This window comes from Podarcis melisellensis (assembly GCF_964234715.1).
Source record: "Podarcis melisellensis genome assembly, chromosome: 15".
Classification (NCBI taxonomy): Eukaryota; Metazoa; Chordata; class Lepidosauria; order Squamata; family Lacertidae; genus Podarcis; species Podarcis melisellensis.
Window position 1 is genome coordinate 29,654,043 of NC_138532.1, and position 24,492 is coordinate 29,678,534.

At 48.3% G+C, this 24,492-nt stretch overlaps 1 protein-coding gene across 7 annotated transcripts in view; it reads right to left on the bottom strand.

Annotated features, from left to right (window-relative positions):
• ELN (elastin) overlaps positions 1 to 24,492 on the bottom strand; it is a 58,083-nt gene that overhangs the window by 21,768 nt on the left and 11,823 nt on the right. For 4 of the 7 annotated variants that reach the window (XM_081889462.1, XM_081889466.1, XM_081889463.1 and 1 more), the window contains exons 2-13: positions 11,218 to 11,265; positions 10,366 to 10,407; positions 9,040 to 9,072; positions 7,542 to 7,577; positions 6,155 to 6,271; positions 5,513 to 5,623; positions 5,122 to 5,184; positions 3,854 to 3,901; positions 2,872 to 2,943; positions 1,843 to 1,875; positions 1,628 to 1,699; positions 232 to 279 (exon numbers count right to left, since the gene is read on the bottom strand). In XM_081889462.1, coding sequence (XP_081745588.1) covers positions 232 to 279; positions 1,628 to 1,699; positions 1,843 to 1,875; positions 2,872 to 2,943; positions 3,854 to 3,901; positions 5,122 to 5,184; positions 5,513 to 5,623; positions 6,155 to 6,271; positions 7,542 to 7,577; positions 9,040 to 9,072; positions 10,366 to 10,407; positions 11,218 to 11,265 — 723 coding nt within the window. Of the gene's footprint in view, positions 1 to 231; positions 280 to 1,627; positions 1,700 to 1,842; positions 1,876 to 2,871; positions 2,944 to 3,853; positions 3,902 to 5,121; positions 5,185 to 5,512; positions 5,624 to 6,154; positions 6,296 to 7,541; positions 7,578 to 9,039; positions 9,073 to 10,365; positions 10,408 to 11,217; positions 11,266 to 24,492 lie in introns of all 7 variants that reach the window. The other 3 variants (XM_081889464.1, XM_081889461.1, XM_081889465.1) reach the window with 3 other exon arrangements.

Here is a 24,492-nt window from a genome sequence, read left to right on the forward strand (position 1 = left end):
CACTCAAAAGCTGAGAGAGTAAAACAGGTTTCAAACCGACTAGTTAAAATCTGTAGCACTGAGGTGCCTGCACAGCCAGCCTCATTTGTGGTACCCAGAGTCGAACCTTGGAGAAGTCCATCCCTAACACAGACCCACATACTTTTATCCCCCAAAATGCACCCGTTTCTCTCAGCCCCTCCCCATCTCCCCCAGGCCAGAAGCTAGGCACTTGAGACCAAGAGAACTCACCTCCATAAGGCCCCTTCCCGGCACCGTATGGGAGGCCATAATAGCTACCTGGAAAAGAAAAGAAAAAAATCATAATGTCAGCCTAAGGAACTGCATGCCACTGCCACATCAAGCACAGAATGGGCTTTGGTTACCCGCCTACTAGAGCTCCTTTCAGTTTGGAGATGATATCAGGGGTTAAACGTGGGACCCTTCTGAATGCAAAGCGAGTCCTTAACCCCTTAGCAGAAAGTTAAGCCAGCAGAGCCAGTTTAATAATTCCCCACCCCCCAATAGCTGAGATGTTAAAGGGATGGTTTGCATTTGCGCTAAAAACCATGGCTAGCTGCCTTAGAGATAGAAGCTGTCCATCTGAATACATTTAAACAAATTAACAACAGAAATGAGATGCCTTTCACCAGTGATGGGAACCTCAGGCTCAGAGGCTCTCCCAACCTCACTATCTGGCTACTGAGACTTTCATCAGGCCACACCCCCTGTCTCCAGGCCACACCCCTTACCGACCCTGCTAGGCACCCTCTGAGTGATTTTTCCTAGCTAGGATCCGCCCTTGCCCTGATAATCCTCTAATCTGTTGGGAGCCACCCAGAGTGGCTGGAGAAACCCAGCTGGATGGGCAGAGTATAACTAATAAATTATGATGATGATATTGTTTCTTACTTGTCTGGACAATGGAAAGTGTGTGTGTGTGTGTGTGTGTGTGTGTGTGTGTGTGTGTGTGTAAATGTAAAAACAAGCCTGGTGTTCAAAGGCAGAACTACTATTATCCATGCTTTTTTCTTAAAAAATGTTTAGGGATACTCTCATTTTGACTCAAGAAAATCACCATTTTATAGTTCAAATCAGGGAAAAGTAAATATATTAAATAGACAAAAGTACAAAGATTCACAAAATGTTTAGGGGTATGCGTACCCCTGTGTCCCCCCAGAAAAAAAAACACTGACCATTACCCATTAATTAAAATTAGCCTTTGTTGTTCCACCCACTTTTGTTTCTGTCTCCACCCACCATTGGTATACGGCCCCCGGAAGGCTGCTTAGAAGGGAACGTGGCCCCTCAGGTGAAAATAGGTTCCTCACCTTTGCCTTTCACATTTGACATGAACATTACAGCCCTTTATTATAGGAACCCAAACCGCCACTTAACAGCTCTGCAACCAAGGGTGGGTTTTGGTCCCATTTTACGGAAGCAGAACTGAGGCCAGGGCGGGCGGTGACCTGCACGAGTCGCACACAGTGAGTCAACAGTCTCAGACAGGACTCAAACCCAGAGCCTGGGTGGCTTGCCAAAAACAAGAGGTGAGGGGAGATATGCCTGGCGTTCTTTCGATCGTGGAAAGAGGACCATCTCAGAATGGGGTTTTCAACAGCAATTTGGTTCTAGGTGTCAGGCTCACCAGGGAGTTTGGGTGCCTTGATGGGATAGCCCAGTGGAAGCCCAGGCTGCTGCCCTCCAAAGACTCCGAAGGCTAGAACAACAAAGGAAAAGAAAATGAGGCTTCCCACAGTGGAACCATTCTCACCACCCTACTCCACCAGGGTGGGTCAATCTGTTTCCCTCCCGGCTCTGTTGGGAATGGGGCACATGCATAGGTGTGTTTTGATAACCTACGAGAGAGCCCGTTGACAGCTCCTCCTCCTGCCCCTGAAAGGAAAAGCGATAATGATCAGTGGCTGTCCTTGCACACAAAGGTCCAGCAGCATGATACATGGTGGTCAAAACATTTCAATGCAATCGGCTTGAAGTGTTGCAAGATTTAGTGCAGGCTTCCTCAACCTCCGCCCTCCAGATGTTTTGAGACTACAATTCCCATCATCCCTGACCACTGGTCCTGCTAGCTAGGGATCATGGGAGCTGTAGGCCAAAAACGTCTGGAGGGCTGAGGTTGAGGAAGCCTGATTTAGTGCTGAGTGTTGGATGAGGACCTGGGAGAGAACAGGGTTCAAATCCACACACAGCCATGAAGCTCCCTGGGTGACTTTAGGCCAGTCTCTATCAGCCTAATCTACCTCACAGGGTTGTTGTGAGGGTAAGATGAGGATGAGGAGAACTATGTGCGCCACATTGAGTTCCTCAGATGGAAGGTTGGGTATATAAATGCAATGAATGAGAAATAAATTAATTTTCTGATCACACATAATAGTTTTTATGTAAAGCTCGTTTTGGCCAAAAGAGTGGATTTCAAAGTGCAAGAGACCTTTGGTCCTCCAGATGCTGCCAAACTCCCATCACCATCCCTGGGTGCCTGGCCTGATCCATGCAGGGTCTTCTGATATTCTTAAGTAAGTACTACAGCTGGAGTTCTGTAGTAGTGAGCATTCATCATGTGTGAAACGGCCCATATTCTAGTGCAAGGGTAATCAACACGGTGCCCTCCATATGTTGTCAAACTACAACTCCCATGAGCCCTGACCTTCGGCTCTGCTGGCAGTTGGAGTCCAATGACATCTGGTGGCACCACAATGGCTACGCTTGTTCTAGCAACCGGACGACTTGAGAGTCGGCTGCAGGAGACTCCCTACCTATGAAAACTGCCATAATAATTTGAGAAGCAAAGCCCATCTGAAGGTAACAAACCCCACCTTCTCTCGAGCAAGGAATGGATACAAGCCATCATTGGGGAGGGGTAAGAAGGCTCACCTGGAACTTTTGGCTTCACTCCAGTTCCGGTGGGAACACCAGGCAGGACTCCTACACCAGGATAACGGATCCCTGAAAGAGGAACAGAAGATGCTGGACTCTTTTAAAAACTACAGCAGGGCTTCAAATGTGAGTCTTTATTTGAATGCGCTCAAAAGCTGAACTGGAAACTGGAAACTGGATGGGATGTGCTAAGAATGTGTTGACTTTTGACACCATGTGCTGAACTGTTGAGTTCCTATGGGAGAATACAGATATCTGCCTTAAATGGAGTTGAAGCCCTATGAGGAATGGTTGAAGGAGCTGGGTATGTTCAGCCTGTAAAAGAGGAGACTGAGAGGAGATAGGAGAGCCCTCTTCAAATATCTCAAAGGCTGTCACATGGAAGAGGCAACAAGCTTTTGCTCTGGAGGGTAGGTCTCAAACCAACAGCATCAAGTTACAAGAAGGGAGATTCCGGCTAAAGATCCGGAAGAACTTTCTGGCAGTAAGCTGTTCCACAGCAGAACGGACTCCCATGATAAGTGGTGGACTCTACTTCATTGGAGGTTTTTAAGCAGAGGTTGGATGGCCATCTGTCATGGATGCTTTCACAGAGATTCCTGCATTGCTGGGGGTTGGACTAGATGACCCTGGGAGGTCTCTTCCAAAGCCACAATTCTATGATTCTATGAAAGGACTGAACCTGAGACCTTTTGCCTGCAAGGCAGCTGAGCTAAGATTCCAGTCCTCATGGTTCCAGATCAAGGGCAGATTTAAACAGAAACAGAAGAAGCTGCCTTACCCTGAGAGTCAGACTTCTGGTTCCCCTAACTTGGTACTGCCTACACTGACTGGCAGCAGCTCTCCAGGGTTTCCAGCAGGGGACAGCCCCAGCCATACCTAGAGATGGCCTTGAGGACTGAACCTAGGACCCTCTGCATGCAAGGTTGAGACCGTACCACTGAGCTATGGCCCTTCTCCAGAATGCGACAGAACTCACCTGTGCCAGGGAGCACACCTCCAGGGAAGACGCCAGGGATCCCCACACCTGTTGAGGAGAGAGCGCAAACTGTGAGCACCAGCCATGGAACCAAGGCAGTGGAGCATCTGCAACATGCAGCCTACAGAAATGGTTAGCCGCCTTTGAAGAAACGGGATCAATTTGTAACAGAAAGATAAATCCAACTCCTTTGTTACCCTTGCTAGGAATAATAGATGAATCAAATCAACATGTATCTCACTGGGAGGTGTTGACATTTTTGCTGCTCGTATAGTAGTTGCTAAATGTTGGTGACCAGCAACAGGTCTGTCAATAGATTCCTGGTAGGCTCAGGTGTGGTCCATTGCTGAGAAATTGACCTTCCAGCTCAGGGTGGCTCAAAGCAAGACGAGGCCTTTATCCTACTAGCCATTCATCTCCCATATTAGACATGGCAATCAATCAAGACAACCTCCCCAGACCACTGGAAATGTCTGGAGAGACCTAGCGGACTAGAAATTTAAATATGCTTAATCAACTTAATAAAGTGGTAGTTCCAACTTTAAGCTGTTGTTATGCTTTCCCTCAAATAAATTACAGACTAGCTGATATTGCTACTGTCACAGTGGTACCTCGGTTTTCGAGCACATAGGAAGCCAAACGTTTCGGTTTTCAAACGCTGAAAACCCAGAAGTACTGTAAATGCTTCCATTTTTGAACATGCCTTGGAAGTTGAACGGCTTCCACTGCATGTTTTTCAATTTTCTCAATTGAACTTGCAGCCATCGCTTTTCGCCTCGGTTTTCGAATGTTTCAGAAATCGAACGGTCTTCCGGAACGAAAACCGAGGTACCAATGTAATTGTATTTTGAATTATGTTTATTTTATGTGGAAGAACCATAAAATACTTTTTGTTTAAAAAAGAAATGGTCTGAAGGAGTTGATTAAAAGATGCTGAGATAACTACTGTATTGTTCAAACTCTTAAGGAAATTTCAAACTACACCAGTTCTGGATCAAGATAATCTGTGCCATATAATTTTGTATGCTGTTTTCACAAACACATTGATTTTGGTGCCCCTTTTCTCCTAACGGATACACTATTTTTGTATACAAAACTTTTGGGTGGAGATCTGCACCACAAAATTCGGAGAATTGACCATTTAAGAGGACCGGCTGCATTCCAGCTCTCACACCAGACTGCACAGATTTCTTCCCTGTCCACTACAAAAACACCTGGCTCTTCCCCAAGTTGCCCCTGGATTTTAGAGGGGGCAGCCTTCGACCTACCAGGGATTTTGCCAGGCTTGGCCCCAACACCAGCCCCGCCAGCTCCTGGTTGCAAGACGCCACCTGCGGGAGGGAGACAGAGAAAGAGAAATATCACATCGCTTGCCCTAGGATGGCCAGAGAGTCTCAGGCCTGGGGGCTGAATGTGGCTTTCCAGGCCTCCGTGGACACTTTCCAAGCCACGCCTCCTCTCTAGACCACATGCCCCTCTAGCCTGGTTCTGAGCCCTCCTTGCAGGCCTTTGCCGGGGTGGAATGTAACCTGTGTCACTTCCTGTGCTGACAGGAAACACAGGCAAGACTGAACTAGATGGGCCAATTCTGTCTCCAGTGTTCCTAAGTCTCTGGGGTCGGAGGAGATCAAGGCAACATACCCTGTGGAAATAGCTTACCTCCAGGTACACCCACGCCAGCTCCAGGTACGCCTACACCGGCTCCAGGTACACCCACGCCAGCTCCAGGTACGCCTACACCAGTACCTGCACCTGCACCAGCCCCAACGCCTGTTTAAGGAACAACACAAACAGAGTCTCAGGAACTCAGACTCTGTTGTCATAGCTGGAGCAGCCATGATCACATTTCAGAAAGCTGCCTTCCCCCTCACCCAAAATATTTATTTTCTGAGTGCCTAAAAGCAGGAATCACCTGCTCTCAGAGGAGCACATTCCCTGTGCTTCTGGGTGAGTTTCTGTCCAGAGCAGGGACTCATCCAGAAGCCTACAAGAGGCTGCCTGTTCTGCTATGCCCCTGCAGCACAAGCGATGGCATCCTCTGGTGCAGAGAAGGCATTCGAATGACTAGAATGGGAAGCCTCCTCAAAGGACTGCATCTCTGTATTGCGACAGCCCAACATCACCACCGAGGGATTGTTTGGGAATTGCCTTCTAAGGGGAAAATATCAGGAGGGGAGACCAGCAAAACAATGGCTGCATTGTGGGGCAGAGAGGCAGCCAGAGCGCGGATTCTGTGTCCCATGGAGTAAGCAAGCAGAAGAACCTCCATAATCATCAGAGACACCTGCAGCCTTGACTCACCAGCCTTGGCAGCTGCCTTATAAGCAGCAGCTGCCGCTGCAGGGCTTCCAGCACCTGGGTAGACACCTCCTGGATAGACACCTCCTGGATAGGCGCCACCTGGATAGACACCACCACCTAGGGCAGAAAAGGAAAGCGGCACTGAGTGTCAGGGCTGGAGTCAGATGCAGGTCAGCTTGAAAGATGCAGGACTCTGTCATCAGTGAAGTTAACTCTGTCTTCAAAATGGCATGGAACTCAGCAACACTTCCAAGCAGCTCTTGCCCCTATGGAGCAGCTGCCTTCCACCCCTTCTAAGGTTCCTCCTCTCCCAGACATTTTCTAAGCCATCTGCGTCTGTGCGTTTCTGACCTCTGCTAAGCCCCCATCCTCATTATTCTCTGTGTTATTGGAGACCAGCAGGGAGGGGAGTTTGTTGCAGCAGGAGAGGCAGACTCCCTGGATTCTTTTGCAGCCTCTTGACCCCTTGGAGTCTGAACACCCTGTCACAGGCTCTTCCTGCTCACTAAACCCTGTTGCCCCTTCAGCATCCAGTTGCTCCTCCCAATCTGCCCCCTTTGACCTCTCCCCAGTGTCCCGCCACCAATCCCTAGGCTCTGAGCCTTCCTACTTGGGGGTTTCCCTCAGGGGTTCCCCGGCTGGTGCCTCCCAAACTCCTCTTTGTCCAGCCAGTCCCTGACACTGGGCTCCACTTGCTTTCTATGTGCCCATCTCTTAAACTAGCAAGAGCCATCCAACCTGGTTTTCATCACTGACTCCTGCGGGAGCGAGTTCCAGCAGCTCCCAAAAGAATTTTTTGGGGGGTCCACCCCCCTGGTCCCATAAATTCATCCCCCCTACCCTATAAAATGCATTATTCAGAATAGCAGCCTGCATGACCCACTAAGACCGATAACAGCGCAATAAAATTCAAAGCAGCAACAATTAAATGTGCATTTATTCAAAATCCAATTAGAAAATTGATGATTCAGTGATACCAGCTTTTCAAAATCTGATAGTCGTTTTCACCTCCAGCCTCTGCGCTTGCCTCTTAGTACCCACCTAGGTAAGCCCACCCCATGGGCACAATGCCACACACTTTGAGAACCACTAGGTCAAGCAGGCATTCTGCCCTCACATGCAGCACAGGGCGCTGTCCCCATTGCCAGTGCTGAAGTAAGACTCAGCTGCCAGTCTGCTTTTGAGCATGGAATGGGATAAATTGGCACCTTTCTGCTTTGCCCCAGGCAGCAGTTGTGCTGAGCCAGTGCTCTGCATATCCTCCAGACAATTCCCTCTCACCAGCTTGGGAGCCCTAGAAGAGCCGGTGGTGGGTCTGAGATACCTGCTCTCAGCTAGACCTTCCCAGGAAACGGCTGGAGAGCTCACGTGCGCAGGGCAAGCTTACCTAGTGCTCCAGTGCCTCCGACAACCCCTCCGACACCTGCAGAGGAGAAAAGAAGCCAGGGCGTCAGAGGTCCTGCAGTTGGATCAGCCCACAGAGGACCCACCTAGCCCAGCATCCTGTTCTCACAGTAGCCACCAAATGCCACAAACACAAAAGCCTTGGCAGATGAAGGTGATGGACTATATGGGACTGGCAGAAATGACTGGCAGAATCCGAGACCAGGGAGAAGAGTCGGCGGAAGAAGATTGGAAGAAATTTAAAGACTATTTACAGAAATATTGCAAAATTAATGAATGTTTGATTGATGTTGGACAGAAATTAAGTGGTTTCCAGCTGTAATGTTCTAAGAGAATATGGAAAAAAAGGTTTAGAAATAGGTTAAAACTTATTGATAAGGATTTGCTGAACTAACAATTTGAATTGGAATACAAAAAAGGGAGGTATGAGGAGGTCTGGGAAATAAGTTAATGAAAAATAAGTAATGGAAACTTTATGTGTTTTTAATTATTTTTATTTTTGTATTTTTGTATTTTTCTTTTTTCTTTTTGATTTTACTGTATTATTATTGAAAACTTTAATAAATATTCTTAAAAAAAACAAACACAAAAGCCTTATCCTTTCCTGTGGTTTCCAGCAAATGGCATTCAGAAGCACCAGTGCTTCTGACCATGGAGGCAAAGCATAGCCATCCCGGCTAGCAGCCAACGATAGCCCTCTTCTCCCTGAATTTATCCAATCCTCTTTTAAAGCCATCTAGGCTTGTCACCATAACGGCCTCCTGTGGGAACTGTGGGTTCCACAGTTTAACTAGGTGTTGCGTGAATCACAGACTCACAGAATTTGAAGGGACCCCAAGGGTCATCCAGTCCAACCCCCTGCAAATGCTGGAATAAGAAGCTCTTCCTTTTAGCTGTCGCAAAGCTTCCAACATTCAGCTTCACCTGATGTCCACAAGTTGCAATGTTATAAGAGAGAGGGGGAAAACTTTCCCCTATCCACTTTCTTGAGGTTGTGCATCAGTTTATAAAGGTCTATCTTGCTTTACTTTCCTCTAAACCAAAAATCCCCAGAGGCTGCAACCACTCCTCACAGGGGAGGCATTCTACCCCCTTGCTCTTTTCCAAACCTTTTCAATCTCCCACCAGCCCCGGAAGCATGGGCATAGCTAGGCGGGAGGGAGAGGCAGCTGCCTCTCTAAATCAATAAAAATCAATAAAACACATAGCAAACTGAGTTTCTGCCCTCCCCGACCAACAAAAGGCCTGTCCCGCCCCCTAACAAAAATCCTGGCTATGCCCAGTGGCCGATCATGATGTGGTCAACATTTGGAGGGCCACAGATTCCCCCATCCCTGGTACAGAACCTGGGGAGAGGAGTACACAAGTAAGCCCACTGGGCTGCCTCGTCCTCCTCCTCTCCCCATTTAGTAGCCACAACAAGAGAGGAGAGACCATGTCAGTCACAAAGAGCATTAGGGGAAGTGGAGATGGCCACTTACCTGGTTTGGGTGGTTTTGCTCCTGCTCCAAATCCTGGGGAGAAAGGGAGGCATTGGGTACAGTTAGATGAGCGCCAATGTCAGGAGAAGTGTCCCCAAAAGCAACAGTGGGCAGAGTAAAGGATTGGGACACTTACCATTGTATGGTAGGCTGCACCCGAGCCCCATGACAGTCAGAAATTCTCACACCCACAAAAAGACACACTACTTTAACCGCCATCCAAGCAAGCAAGAGGCAACATCTCAGGTCAAGAACCCATCCCTGCGAGGCAAAACCACTCCGGGCAGGTGCAGGGCAGATGAGGGTCTCAGGGGCCACATAGAGGGCTGCATCCAGGCCTGAAATTCCCTGTCCTCACACTTCCCTAATGTGAACTAGATTGGTGGACATAAAGAGAGACAGGGCCTTCATGGTGACTGGCCCCATTCTGTGGAATTCCCTCCCCAGAAAGGCAAACATGGGTGCTACCCTGAAGACTTTAAAATGGACTTTGAAGACTCACATTTCCCAACTGTCTGATGCTAAGCTCCAAAGTATATCATGGGCAGCGAATGTGACACCCTATAGATGCTATTTCCAGCAGCTGGTATTCAGAAGCATTGCTGCCTCCAAGTATGTAGGCAGAGCATAGCCATCTTGGCTAGTAGCCATCAATAGCTTTATTGTCCTCCATGAATTTGTCTAATCCTCTTTTAAAGCTGTCTAAGTTGGTGGCCATCCCTGCCTCTTGTGGGAGGGAGTTTTAAAGTTTAACTATGCACTGCATGAAGTATCATGGAGTTGGAAAGGGACCCTGAGGACCATCTAGTCCAACCCGCTGCAATGCAGGAATATGCAGCCATCCCTTATAGGGATCGAACCTTCAACCTTGGCATCATCAGCACCATGCTCTGACCAACTAAGCTATCCAGTAGTCCTTCCTTTTGCTGGTTCTGAATCTTCCCTTGTTCTCCTTCATTAGATGTCCAGGAGGGCCAGCGTTTTGAGAGACGGAGGAAAGCTTTCCTCTACCGGCTTTCTCCATGCCATGCACAATTTTACAAGCTCCTCTTGCTTGCCTTAGTCTAAACTAAAAAGCCCCAAATGCTGCAACCTTTCCACGTGGGGGATTTGCTGCACCTCCTCGATTGTTTGGGTTGCCCTTCTCTGATCCTTGGTTCAGTTTAGGTTCAATGCAGCTATCCTGAGAAGTAGCCACTGATCCATGGGTGAAACAGGGGAAAGGACCACCACCTATGTTCCCTGCCCCATGCATTGTCTTCTAAACCATTCGGTCACTCAAGCACAGGAGGCAGAGAGCATCCTTTCCCTCCTCCAGGGACTCACCTGCCCCACCAAGTCCTCCTAGTCCTCCTACGCCAGCAGCTCCTGTAGGGATCAAGACAGTTGTCTCAGGAGACCCAGGAGGGGCCCTCAAACAGCGCCTAGCCATCGCAAGCAGGCTTACGCAGCACCCATCACTGGCGCTGATGGGAACTGAAACTGTCTTCAGCACCAGCAAGAGTAGCTCAGGGGTGAGGATGGGAGTTGCAGTTCAGCAACAATTAGGGGGCCACAGGCCTCACCCGATACAAATGGTGCTATCAATTGTAGCATTTACTGTTGTTGACTCACAGATTGTTGATTGATTGATTGATTGATTGATTGCATTTATAGCCCACCTTTTTGTCCAATGAGCTCAAAGCGGCATACATGGTCCCCACCCCCATTTAATCCCCACAAATTACCCTATGAGGTACGCTAGGCTGAGAGGCAGTGACAGGCCCAAAGTCACCGAGGGAACTTCATGATGGTGTGGGAGATTCAAACCCTTGTTTCCCAGGTCCTAACCCCACACTCTGACCACTATACAGCACCAGCTCTCATTGACTGATTATGCATTATTTTGAGATTGCTTTTTAAGACGATGCGATTCCCCCTTAGGGAGAGGGCATGTCAGCAGGATCAGAAATCAATCAGCCAGACAAATGGAAGAATGCATGCATGAATTCCACAGGGCAGTGCATTATCTTGCCCCATTATTCCTGTTTGTGACCCTTCTCTTGCAAGAAAGGGGCTTTGAGAAGGGTGTCTTATTGCGGAGAGGGACCGAGAAATTCCACACACAAATAAAATTGGGTGGATTTGGTGACATCTGTAACACAAAGATAAACACAGCAGGTAGTAGCACCCCCTTACCTGGGTAGTAGCCTTGCCCGGGAACTCCAACGCCAGCACCTGGGACCCCTGGAAAGGAAAGGAGAGTTTGATTGGCTCATAGCTGGTGATGAAGGGAAATGCCATTTGTGCCCATCCAAGACAAAAGTATTGAGAGGCTTAGAAGACTCCCTTGGCCTCCATCTTTCCCCCGCTCCCATCTTCCTGCCACTCAGGAGCATTCCTGGGTATTAAAAGGGCTCAGGACACAAGTCCAAGGGTGATCTGTCAAGACTTCTTTAGCTGTGATTCTTGTGTCACTGGGGTTGGGGGTTGGGCTAGATGGCCTTTGGGGTTCCCTTCCACCTCTACAATTCTGGGAATCTATGAACCAAATTCGCAAGTGTGATCTGCTAGTTTCCTGGATGCATAAAGAGAAACAATTAACATGGCATGTATCGTGTTAAGATCTGCGCTCTCTTTTTTTGCACAGCCCGCCCCCACCATCTCTGGCCTGTGTCATTTGCTGCTCCAGTCACTGACAGCACTTTGGCTTTCCGGGGTGGAATCCTGCTTTGCCTCTGACCCTCCGTGCGGATTGCGCAACCATCGAACAGCTCACCCTTTGTTTTCATGTTGCCTTCTTCCCCCCTTTCTCGCCCTCCCGTCCAGCCAATACGCCTTCCTTGCTCCTCCCCTCTTAAATAAACACTTGTGTTTAAGTTCAACATGCTTTGCCCTGGGAGTCAAACAACAGAGCTGACCTTTTCTCAACCGTCTGATTGCGGAAGGGCTCTCTCCGGGCCAAGGAGCTATTGGTGGGGCTGGTGGGAGCTGAAAGATGCTCAGCTGGAAGCAAAGCCCTGGGGAGGAGCTGAGTTGTCTCCCACATAGAGCTTCATTCGAGATGGGGCTCAGCCCCAGAACCCGTTTGCAACGTCAGCCCCAGCCTGTGCCAAGCAGGCTCAGAAAGGGACAAGCAGAGCAGTGGAAGGGGATGGAGAAACCCCCCCCCCAAGGAAAGGCTGCAGCATTTGGGGGGTTTTCATTGAGTGAAAATGTAAGAAGCAACCTGATAGAAGTTTATAAAAGCATGCATGTCCTTGTGGATGGATGAGTGTTAACGTATATAAAATTGGTTGATTTGAATATGTTATTATTGATTATGTATACCCAATGTATCAGCCGCCTGGGGGCTTTCACTCTTTGTGTTTGGTTGTTGGTAAAAAATAAAAAAATAAAAGCAAGCATGTCATGGGGAAAGTGGATAAGGGAAAGATTCCCCCCACCCCTCTCGTGACACTGGACATCCAAGGAAGCTGGATGTTGGGAGATTCAGGGCAGGTAAAAGAAAGCACTTTGCATGCCCCACATTGTTAAACTGCAGAACTCCCTGCCACAAGAAGCAGTGATGGTCACCGACTGGGCTTCAAATAAGTATTGCACAAATTCATGGGGGAAAGGGCCTATAGATGGCTGTTGGCCAGGATGGCTCTGCTCTGCCTCCACAGACGGAGGCAGAAATACTTCTCAATGCCCATTGCGGGAAACTGCAGGAAGGAAGAGTGCGATGGTGCTCAAATGCTGCTTGTGGGTTCGCCGGAAGAGACACCCGGTTGGCCGCAGTGAGAACAAGATGCTGGACTTGCTGGGACTCTGGCCTGATCCAGCAGGTTCTTCTGAAGTAGGAACAAGAAAGAGGATTGCTCCTGAGCACAAGCAGAGTGCTTCTCTTTCGCTGCAACAAAGGGAGGGGACCTTTTGTCAGCCAGGGTCCGGGGCCTCCAGCACCGAGGGGCCTTGGAGGCAGCAGTGCTTCTGAATACCAGTTTTTGGAAGCCACAGGAGGGAACAGGGCACTTGCGCTCAGGTCCTGCATATGGGTTTCCCACAGGTATCTGATTGGCCACTGTAAGAACAGGATGCTGGACTAGATGGGCAATTGGCTTGATCCCACAGACTTCTTATATTCGCATTTCTTGAAAGAGCTTTTTAAAAAGCCAGTCTCCCAAGCTGAGTTTGGGGGAGATCTGTGGGGGTCTCCAGGTGTTTGGTGGATTCCCAGCTCTTACCATCAACCCCGAGGCCAGATGCCAGGAGCTGGAGTCAAGCACATCTGGATCCCCCTCTCCAGATGTTGCCCATCTTTCCTGTAGGTGGGCCACATGGCGTGACATTGCTTTGCTTGTATACAGAAAGAAATGCAAACCACACAGTTGCACATCAATCTCTTCCCTCTAAAGCTTTGAACATTCTGTTAACAAGAGAGAAGGCTTTTAAAAAAGAGAGAGTCAATCTAATGCAGATCTGGCGATAGTTGTGAAAGAATGGCAACACCCAAACATATCTGTTCTCTGGATAAGTTGTGAAGGGGTAGCAAAGAAAACTGGAATTTTCTGCCCATGTGCTCTTTGCCTCAAGCGGGCATCTCCCCCTTTCCTGCCCCACCCCCAATGACAATGATTTATTATGGGATGGCCACTAGGAAATCTGGAGAGTGCCCTTGCCAAGTAGGGAGAGCAGCAGCAGCTGGCAGAGTGAGGAATTAGACCAACCTCCCCTAGCCTGGGGCCCTCTAGATGACTTGGACTACATAATACCCATTCCTACACTTTGGAACTCCCTGCCTCTTGATACCAAGCATGTACCATTTTCTTTTCTTTTTAAATATTTTTATTGGTTTTTACAAGAACAAATCCAAAATAATAAAAAAGGGGGGGGGGACTTTCAGCATATCCATATATGAGATTCTCTGAATCTTGTGGCTTTCCCCCTGTCCCCTGCATGGGTCCTTAAAATACTTTTTCTAAAACTACATATTACATTCTCCAAAATTTTTATCTTTCTAAATTATCCATCTCTTTTGTTTCTTTACAAGTTATTTTTAAAGTCCAGCTAACGTTTGAATTTGTTTACAATGGTCTCCTAAGTAAATGAATTTCTCCCATTCTTTTTTAAAGTCAGTATCTTCTTGATTCCTGAGTCTTCTGGTCAGTTTTGTCATTTCAGCGTAGTCCGGCAGTTTGGCTTGCCATTCTTCCCTAGACAGGACTACTGAACGTTCTTTCCATCTTTGGGCTAGTAGCATCCTTGCAGCCGTTGCCGCATACATAAACAGTCCCGGTTCCTTTTTCGGTGCTTCCTAACAACATTTTTGTTTAGACAAGCCCACTCAGATGTTTAGAAAATTGATGTGAATTTTAATCTGCTTCCAGTACTTAATCTGCTATTGTTATTTTAACTTTCAGAAAGTCTTAACTTTTGTTGTTAATTCTGCTTACGGATAAGTTCATCGTTTTATCCTTTTGTAAACCTCTTTGAGAGGGTTTTTTTTGGGGGGGGGGGTTGCAATCAAGCAGTGTGTAAATCTTGATAGATAGATAGATAGATAGATAGATAGATAGATAGATAGATGATAGATAGATGATAGATAGATAGATAGATAGATAGATAGATAGATAGATAGATAGATGATTGATAGATAGATAAGTAAATCTCCCATCAGCCCCAGTCAGTGTGGTCATGTGATAATTCAGCTGATGGGAACACAGCTCCCTGTTGATGAGGTTGGAGGATGTTTCAGTCCAAAACAGTTCTATGAGTTGGAGGGGTACCCAAGGGCCATCTAGTTCAACCCCCTGCAATGCAGGAATTGCAGCTCAAGAATCTCTGACAGGTGGCCCTCTAAACTCTTGTTGAAAAGCCTCCAATAAAGTCCACTACCTCCCAAGGGAGTTTGTTCCATTGTCAAACAAAAGGCCAAGTTGGGCTGTGAAGAGGTTTAGTTTTTTAGGGGGTGGAAAAAAGAAGGACTCACTCTCTCTCTCTCTGACACACACACACACACACACACACACACACACACACACACACACAGCATCCCCCTAATTAGCTAATTAACACTGGCGTCATTCTCTGAAGATTGTATTCCCTCTCTTCAAACCATGGAAAAGACAGTCAGTCAAAGGACAGTGCCCTCTCAATCTCCCCTCCCCATGAGCCCAAGCACCCCCACTGAACCTGCACCCAAGGGAGATGAGGCAACTGAGCGAAGACTCACGGAGGGCTCAAGCAAGCGAGTCAAGCTGTGCATTGGCAGCAAAACCCCAGTCCATCCCCAAATCAAAGTCGTGAGCCACAGTGTGCCTTGGAGGAGCGGAGGAGCCATGCCCAATCTTGCACCCACCACCTCCCGCCTTTGAGCTTAGAGCGTATTTTCATAAGCTCCGTAAAAATTACAGAGTGTCTCACAGAATTTCCATAACACTTCCGCCTCCCCCTCCAAAAAGCAGAGTTGCATACTTTATTGCAGCAATTTCACACAACAACCACAAAAGATAGGCTACAATACTCGGGAGCATGCAAAGAAGGCTTGAGACTGAGGAATAAGCCGTGCCGCTTAGGGAGGTGATGGTGAAGATGATTCAGTTGGAAGGGACCTCCAAGAGTCATCTAGTCCAACCCTCTGCAATGCAGGAATCACAGCTCAGGAAATTAATAATAATAATAATATTTTATTTATACCCTGCCCTCCCCAGCCAGGGCCAGGCTCAGGGCGGCTAACACCAAATATGAATGACAATAAAATATAATAGAAACAACAACAACAAACAAACAAACAAGTGGTTAATTAAAATACGGCTTAAAATGCAGCTTAAAATGCAGCCTCATTTTAGTAGTAGCCCATAAATCAAGATCATAAAGGGAGGAAACGTCAGATATTCATCCGAGCCAGCTATCCATGCTGGTCCTACATGGGCCAGTAAAAAAAGCCAAGGGAAAATTTATATACCAAATCCCATATAAGGGGTCAGAGTGAATCTAAGCCGAAGGCCAGGCGGAACAGCTCCATCTTGCAGGCCCTGCAGAAAGATGTCAAATCCCACAGGGCCCTAGCCTCTTGTGACAGAGCATTCCACCACATCGGGGCCTGTGCTGAAAAGGCCCTGTCACTAGTTGAAACCAATCTAACCTCCTTGAGGCTTGGGACCTCCAAAGTGTTGTTATCTATGGACTTTAAGGTCCTCTGCGGGGCATACCAGGAGAGGTGGTCACGTAGGTACAAGGGTCCTAGGCCAAATCCTGACAGGTGGCCATCCAACCTCTGCTTCGAAACCTCCAAGGAAGGAGTGTCCACCACCTTCCAATAGGGTCCAGACCAGCTCTTACCGCCAGAAATTCTTCCTGGTGTTTAGTCAGAATCTCTCATTTGAACCCATCTCATTTTCCTAAGATGCTGGATTAGATGGGCCTTCAGCCTGATCCAGCAGGATCTCCCTAGGTTCTTCAGGAACTCCCTCCAAAAGGAGGCAGCGAGGGCCACCAGTTTGGATGGATTCCAAAGAGGACTGGACATCTATTGAAGCCACAATGTCTATGTCCTTCCTCCACAGTTGGAGGCAGTGATGCTGGGGATCACAAGTGGCGAATCCTGCTTCTGGGTTTCCCAGTGGTGCATCAGGCCATCTACTGGGAGAACACGAGGCTGCAACTCGACGACCCAGTGGCCTGATCCAGCAGCCTCTTCTCATGTTCAATTAAGCACTACCGCCTGAACATCTGCTCTGTCCGTGTTGGAGAGAGCAGTGAAAAAACATCTGGAAACCAGCATAAGAAACAGACCTTCAATCTCTAGATCAGCAAAACTCTCTAGGTTGGTCCCCCCCCCATTCCCACCCCAAAACACACCGATGCCTCTTCTAACTGCCTTCCCTCCCCCGTTCTCCGGAGCGGGTCTAGAACTGGTTTAAAGTTCCGGCATTCTAGCTTAATTGGCTGCTGGACAGCGGCCCAAAGTGAAGTCAACACAAGCCAGAATCCCCAAGACATGCAAGCCAGGGTGAACTGGGAAACAGGCAAGAGGCTTCGCCAAAACGGATGGAGGGAAGGAGGGTGGGAAGAGGAGGGTGATGAAATAAACAGAGACCCGAGGAGGAGCGTGGCTGCCGGCGAGGGGGGATGGCGTTGAGGGAGGAGAAAGGAGCAGGAAGAGGCTCAGATGTATCCCCTTCTGCCTTTTTGGTGGACCAATGTACTGTAGTATCGGACAAGGACTTGGGAAACTAGGGTTCGAATTCTGCCCCTACTCAGCTATGTAGGTCTCATTGAGGGCTGGCCACTGCCTCTCAGCCTCACCTACCTCACAGGGTTGTTGTGGGGATTAAATGAGGCAGGGGGGCCATGTCCACCACCTAGAGCTCATTGGAGCAGTGGTCTAGCATGGGGAGGAGAGGATAGAGGCCCTGGGTGCAAAATTATTAGGTGGCACAAAATTTCAAAAGAAAAAATACTGGCACTTCCCAGCTTGCTGCTATCCTCTTCCATGCTGTGATTCCCACCTCCCTGGATTCAGATAGCGCCTCTTTTAAAAGAAATGAGCCCTTGCACAGACTTGCCCAAAACAAACAAAGAAACAGGGAAGCGGAAAGTTGTGTTTGCTTTTCTGCCTGCCTCTGATATTAAGGTTATCTACAACTCTCAAACTTGGTCCATTTCAGCCCCATGTGAGATCGCCAAGCCCCACCTAGAAAACTTCCTCTTGGCATCTGTGTTAATGGTCCATGGTTTAGGGGGTGCAAAAGTTGCCTTGCTCAGGGCATCGGCAACCTACGCTACACCACTGCCTTGGAGAAAAAAGGTGGTTCATAAACACAATGAATACGTAATAATACTGAAAATATGTCACACTAGATAATCCCAGCCAATGTGGGATCTCTGCCCTGCCCATCAGTTTTGCCTACTCTGTGAGGAACACAGGGAGCAACCTTGTACAGAATCAGACCACTGATCCATCTAGTTTGGTACTGTTGACACTGACTGGCAATGGCTCTTCATAGGAGGAGACAGTCTCAGGTCTACCTGCAGATGCCATTGGGGATGGAACCTGGGACCTTCTGCATTCAGAGCAGATGCTGCACTGCTGAGCGACGGTGCTTTCACCAGAAGTAAAGTAAGATTCTAGTCCTCATGGTTCTAGACAAAGAGCTGGTTTAAGCAGGCATTTCCCAAATAGGAGCATAGAGAACTGCCTTTGACAAAGTCAGACCACTGGTCCATATAGCTCAGTTGGTAGAGCATGAGACTTAATCTCAGCGCCAAGGGTTCGAGCCCCACGTTGGGCGAAAGATTCCTGCCTTGCAGGGGGTTGGACTAGATGACCCTTGGGGATCCCTTCCAACTCTACAATTCTGATTCTATTATCTGGATCAGCAGTGTCTACACTGACAGTGTCTCCAGAGTTTCAGACAAGGGTCTCCCAGCTCTACCAGGAGACGCCACTCAGTACTGAACCTGGGACATTCTGCATGCATAGCAGGTGCCCGACCGCCAGGCTGTGGCCATTCCTGAGGAAGATCAGCACAATCACCTGCTGCCCAGGAAACAATTAGTTGTGCCGCTTCTGCCTTGCCCAGCAGATGTCGCTGAGGCTTCAATCTGCCCAGGTATGTGGCTGGAGCAATCCTGGCCTTCCCTCGCAGCTGGCTTCGCTAGAGCTCTCTGTGTCTCCTTTGTAAGAAACAAATCAAATCAAAACAAAAACACAATCTTTTGTTTCCTTCCCAAAATTGTCAGTGGCTGCGGGCCAGCTCCCCTCTGCCTTTGCCTGTAATCAGAACATGCTTCTCTTTTTCTCTTTCTCTCTCCCCCCCCCCTCCGCCCCAGAAAATAGGCCTGCCATCAAACACAGCCCATTGGGTCCAGAATTCTGCCCCGGAAAACCTTTGACAGCAGGAGCTATTTCTCCAGACCAGAGAAGATGAATCGGCAAAGGGAAGCTTGTCCAGTTCTGGGCACCACAGTTTAAGAAGGAGCCCAGGGGTCATCTAATCTCACCTCCTGCAATGTATGAATCACAGCAAAAGATAACCTGGCAGATGGCAACCTCTGCTTAAAAACCTCCAAGGAAGGAGAGTCCAGCCACTTTCTAAGGTTGTCCACTCGCCTATCGAACATTTCCTACTACCAGAAAATTCTTCCTAGCATTTAGCTGGAATCTGCACAAGCTGCTAGTTTGCTATCAGGGCAAGGTAGCAATGCATTGCTGCTGGTACAAATACCTGTTGAAAACTTAGGACCGCTTTCCTTGCAGGACCACCTGACTCCGTAATGTGCCCACTCAACTGCTTTGCTCTGCAGAATTGGCCCACTTACAGGTGCCACACAACCTCTGCACTTGTGAGAATCTGTTCTTTTAGCATGGCACCACCCAAACTTTGGAACTCCCTGCCTTTTGACATCAGGCAGGAGCCTCGGCTGCACTCTCTACAGCACCTGCTTAAAGATTTTGCTCAGGCAAGCCTGCCCAGGCATGTACGTATGTACTTCAAATCTCTCTTTAGTCTGCCGTTAATTTTAATCATTTCCCAAATGTTTTCAATTACTGTTTTTTGATGGATGACTTCTCGTAAACCGTTTGGAGCCTTGATCAAGTGGCATATAGATTTTGTTTAACAAATAAAGCTCTGCCAAAGTGTTGCTCTTGAATTTCCAGGGAAAGGGGACGCAAGACAGGCCATCATTCTCTCTCTGTCTCTCTCTCTCTCTAACCGCAGCTCTGCTGGACTGTCAGTGAACATGTATAAAATGGAGTTGTTGCAACACACACACACACACACACACACACACACTCCTTGTGCAATGTGACTCAGGAATGGGCAGCCATGGAGAGCGATTCCAGGAAGTGAGGCGGCTGCACGCGGAGAGACTTGGCAAGCCAGAATCTGATGCCTCGCAGACGGACGACTATCCGAGATTTATTTGTATTTATCACTCGGCTTATATCTCGCCGTCTCCTCAGTCTAAATGCATTGGGTTTTGCAACTGCCGAGCAAAAGGAGAGAGGCCTACAATGCCTTTCCCAAGGAGGGCGTGAAAAAGGCTAGGGATCATTAGGAGAGGAATTGAAAATAACATACCCCTCCAACATCTGTCCAGTGAAAATAGAGATGTCCTATTCCATTATTATTATTATTATTATTATTATTATTATTATTATTCCCCACCTATCTGATTGGGTTGTCCCAGCATACTGTATTTAAAAACATAATAAAGCATTATACATTGAACAAAAAGTCCCCATACAGCTGCTTTCCGATGTCTGCTAAAGGTTGTACAGTACAGTTACTTATCTCCTTGGCTCGGGGGTCGCATAACTCCATACCCTCCAACATTTTCCTGATAAAAATAGGGACATCCGAAGGAATGTCCTCAGGAAAAATGAGACATCAAATCAGAAACCGGGAGAGCTTCTGTAAACCCGTGACTGTCCGTGGAAAATAGTGACACTTGGAGGGTCTGGTTTCAAATTGGATGGGGGACTGGGTGCTGAGATTCCTGCGTTTCTGAGTTGGATTAGATGACCCTAATTCTAAAATCCTATGATTTTTAAGTTGGTGAGCATGGCGGCCTCCTGCAAGAATGAGTTGTGCTTCATAAAGAAGTCTTTTATCTGTCCTGATCATCTCACATCCCGCTTCATTGAATATCTGCAAGTTCTTGTGTTAATATGAGAGGGGTAGCAGAGCTTTTCTCTGTCCATTTTCTCCAGGCCATGCATGCCATACTTATGGACTGTTGCAAAGGAAGGCACTCTTCTCATGCTCAGAGGTGCTCGATTTCCCCCATACGATTGGCATTGGAACGAGGATGCAACCATAGTCTAATTAAGCCCTGCTCTACCCTCACTCCCTGTTACCAAACAGAAAAGGACAGTCAAAGGCTGCTTAATTGTATCACTGATGTTTGTGCCCAGAAAATGAATCAACTTTTGGAAAATGCTCTCTCCCCGCCCCCCACCTCCCCATTTTTCCATGGCTTGCTATGAAAAACAAAATGGGGGATTTGGAAAATAGACTTCTTTCCTAAACTCACTAACCCCCCAGGCGGTTTGCTGCAAACATGAGTGTTTTCAGGGATGAGGGGGTGCCATTTTGCAAATCAATGCTCTCCCTGCAAAGGATGTAACCGTTTGCACGCAAAGGGTGGGATGGGACTCAGCAAACCCTCCGAAGAGCTCATTGTTTTGCTGCAATGTTTACGTATTTTCTTTTCATTAAAAATGAAAATAAAACGGGGCGTGTGCCTTTCCCCCCCTCCTCTGCCAGAAATTTTACAGCTGGAGACGGACAAACAATTGTTTACAGTTGGCGATTTAGGAACAAGAGAAAGGCACTCTGCGTGAGCCCAGAGTCTTTCTTGCTTGGATTCCACCCCGTCCCTGCTCTCAAGTGGCTCGGCTGTAAACAGTTGCCAAGGTCTAAGCTCCAATGAAACCCATATACTAACATGCAGACTGCAAAGTGAAATTAAAGGAAACATGGAAGATTCAGGGCAGAGGAAAGGAAGTGTACGTATTTTAAACAGCGGAACTCCCTCCCACAAGAGGCAGTGATGGCCCACAACTTAGATGGCTTTAAAAGAAGACTAGACACATTTGTGGAGGAGAGAGCTCTTCATGGCTACTAGCTAGGATGGCTCTGTTCCACCTCCGTGGCTGGAGATGGCAATGCTTCCCAAATCCCATTTTCTAGAAACCACAGGAGGGGAGAAGGCTCTTGAACTCAGGTCCTGCAGGCTGGTTTCTCACAGGCAGCTGCTTTGGCATCTTTAAGAGCAGGATGCTGGACTAGATGGGCCACTGGCCTGATCTAACCGACGCTTCTTATGTTCTTGCATCAAGTTTCATATATGTTGCGATGCCTCCCAAAGCATTCTGGGAGTCACTCTTTCGGTTGGGGCATGTGGGAGGCAGGGAACCCTCATTGCTCTGTCCCCTTTGCAGAACATCAGTTCGCAGGGATTTCCTGAGAGGAATGAGTGAATAGGAAGCCACACTAAGCCTGCCCTGTAGATACAGCCACCAAAAGATCACTGTTGGATTAAAGAGGGTTCATCCCTCCAATTCTACGATTCCAGCATGCCTCACATCTACTAGATAACGATCTGTCTGTCTGTCTGTTCTCTTGAGATATTGGTATCCATAATAGAAGGGCATGTTTGCATCTAAATTTTGATATTGGCAGTTGGAATGAAGATGGTGGATCGAACCTTTCCAAACTGCACAGACTTGAAAACTGCACTGATCTGTTAGGTTTCTTAGCATTCCCGAGCAATGATGGGCGCTTCTCATGAACGTCTCCTATTTATAGGCATCTGTTAGCCAGATGCCACAGTCCTCGACTCAACTCAAGGGGCCTTGTTGACCCCACTGCCCCCCACCCACCCCTAACACCCAAGAGCTGGCCTCCCTGGCTTTCTCTGTGGCCATTCCGCTTTGACTATCCTGATGGTGTGTCCCTCTATCCCAGACATCCTCGCCAATTGCCCCCAGCCCGTTTCCCAGAGCTTACGACAGGTCAAAGAGGCGAGGGTTTGGCACGAGAGCTGGTGCTGTGGGCTCAATGCTGCGGCCTCCCTTGATCTCCTTGGGGAACACTGAGGCGCCTGCTGTGTGTGAGAGCAGTCCGCAGACAAGCAGGGTGGGGGCGGCTCTCAGCAGACCTTTCCAGCTCCTCCAGCAGAGCTGCAGCAAAGCTTTGCACAGCCTCGGTGCCAAGTAGGCTGCGACTGGTGTCCTGTAGCAGCATAAGAAGACACTCCTGGATCAGGCCAAAGGGGGCCCATCTAGTTCAGTATCCTGTTCTCACAGTGGCTGACCAGATGCCCCAATTGGAAACTTGCAAACAGGACCCCAGCACAAGAGCCCTCTCCCCTCCTGTTGTTTCCAGCAACTGGTATTCAGATGCAGCGCTGCCTCTGAATTTGGAGGCAGAGCACAGCCATCATGGTTAATAGCCCCCTCCTCCATGGATTTCTTGAATGCTCTTTTAAAGCCATCTAGGTTGGCGGCCATCACTGCTTCCTGTGGCAATGAGTTCCATAGCTTAGAGGTGGCGGGAAGAACGATCTCAGCTTCCAGGCATAAAGATGCTGGCACAGAGAGGAGATCTTGGCCTTTACTCTCAGGAAGATGTCTTGCCTCTTCTAAAACTGGCACTGGGCATCAAAACCCGCCTCCCAATTCAGACAGGCGGAGAGTCAAAACTCTGCCACCTGAGCTGTTCTCCTCAGTAATGTGCAAAACCCACCTTGATATTTCACTCTGAACAAAACTCAGCGGCGACTGACACAATGTAGATTGTGAAGGCAAAATGCACTCGGCACATGCCCAGAGATTTCTGTGCCTGCTTTTTCATACAACAGAGGGGAGAAAAACTGACATTCAAAAGAGGTTCTGGGGCTAAAGGTGGCTTTCATGAGCAAAATAACTGCAGACATAAGGACTAAACTTTAAGAAGAACTTTCTGAAAGTAAGAGTTGTTTGACAGTAGAAAGGACTACCTCAGAAGGTGACAGATTCTCCTTCCACTGAGGTTTTTCAACAGAGGTGGGACGGCTATCTGTCACGGATTCTTGAGCTGTGTTTCCTGCATTACTGGGGCTGGACTGGATGACCCCAAGGGTGACCTTTCAACTCTCCAATTCTCTGATTCTTCACCTGCTTCAGTTTGGAGACGGCACAGATGCCTCATCTCTTGGCCAGCGCAAGATACAAGCCTGGAAGCTGGCATTTCAGACAAGGGAGGGAGCTTTGTCTGTTATATTTCAAACCAACTTGAATATATTTTTAACCTCTCCTATTTTTACAGATATGATTGTGTTGGCATGGAGGTGTCTGCAGACACACACATCCAGCAGCAATTGGAGAGAGCTCCTGGGCGGTGGATGGAGAGAGAGAGAGAGACCTGACTCACACGCAGATGGCCTTCGGAAACTGGACCCAGGAATGGTGATTTTTACGCCGATAATCCGCCCTGCCTCCCTCTGGGAAAGGATTATGGGCCTCCCAGCTCCTTCTTACTCACACACCTTCGAGGCTGGCCAATCAGGACTCGACTGGATGCCTCCACTTGGCCTAAGGCCCTGAGATAATGGAGTTCCTCAGGCAACAGGCAACTGGGGATGATAGCAGGCAGCCTGGATGCTTGTGTCTCTGTGTTGTAGCTGGCTGCCTTGCAAGGGAGCAGGCTAAGCTAAAGCCTGCCAGGTGCGGACAAGGAGGGCAAGAGGAGCACATGGGCAGAGGCTACAGAGCAGGAAATGATGCCAGGCACTGCCCCACAGCCCAGCCATTGGCCCATCTGTTCCAGCATCCTCTTCTCACAGTGGCCCAACAGATGCCTCTTCTGTGAAATCTGCAAGCGGGACCCAAGCACACCAGCCCTCTCCCCTCCTCTGGCAGTTCCCAAAAACTGGTATTCAGTTACTGCCTCCGGCCACAGAGGCAGAGCATAGCCATCCCGGCTAGTATCCATCAAT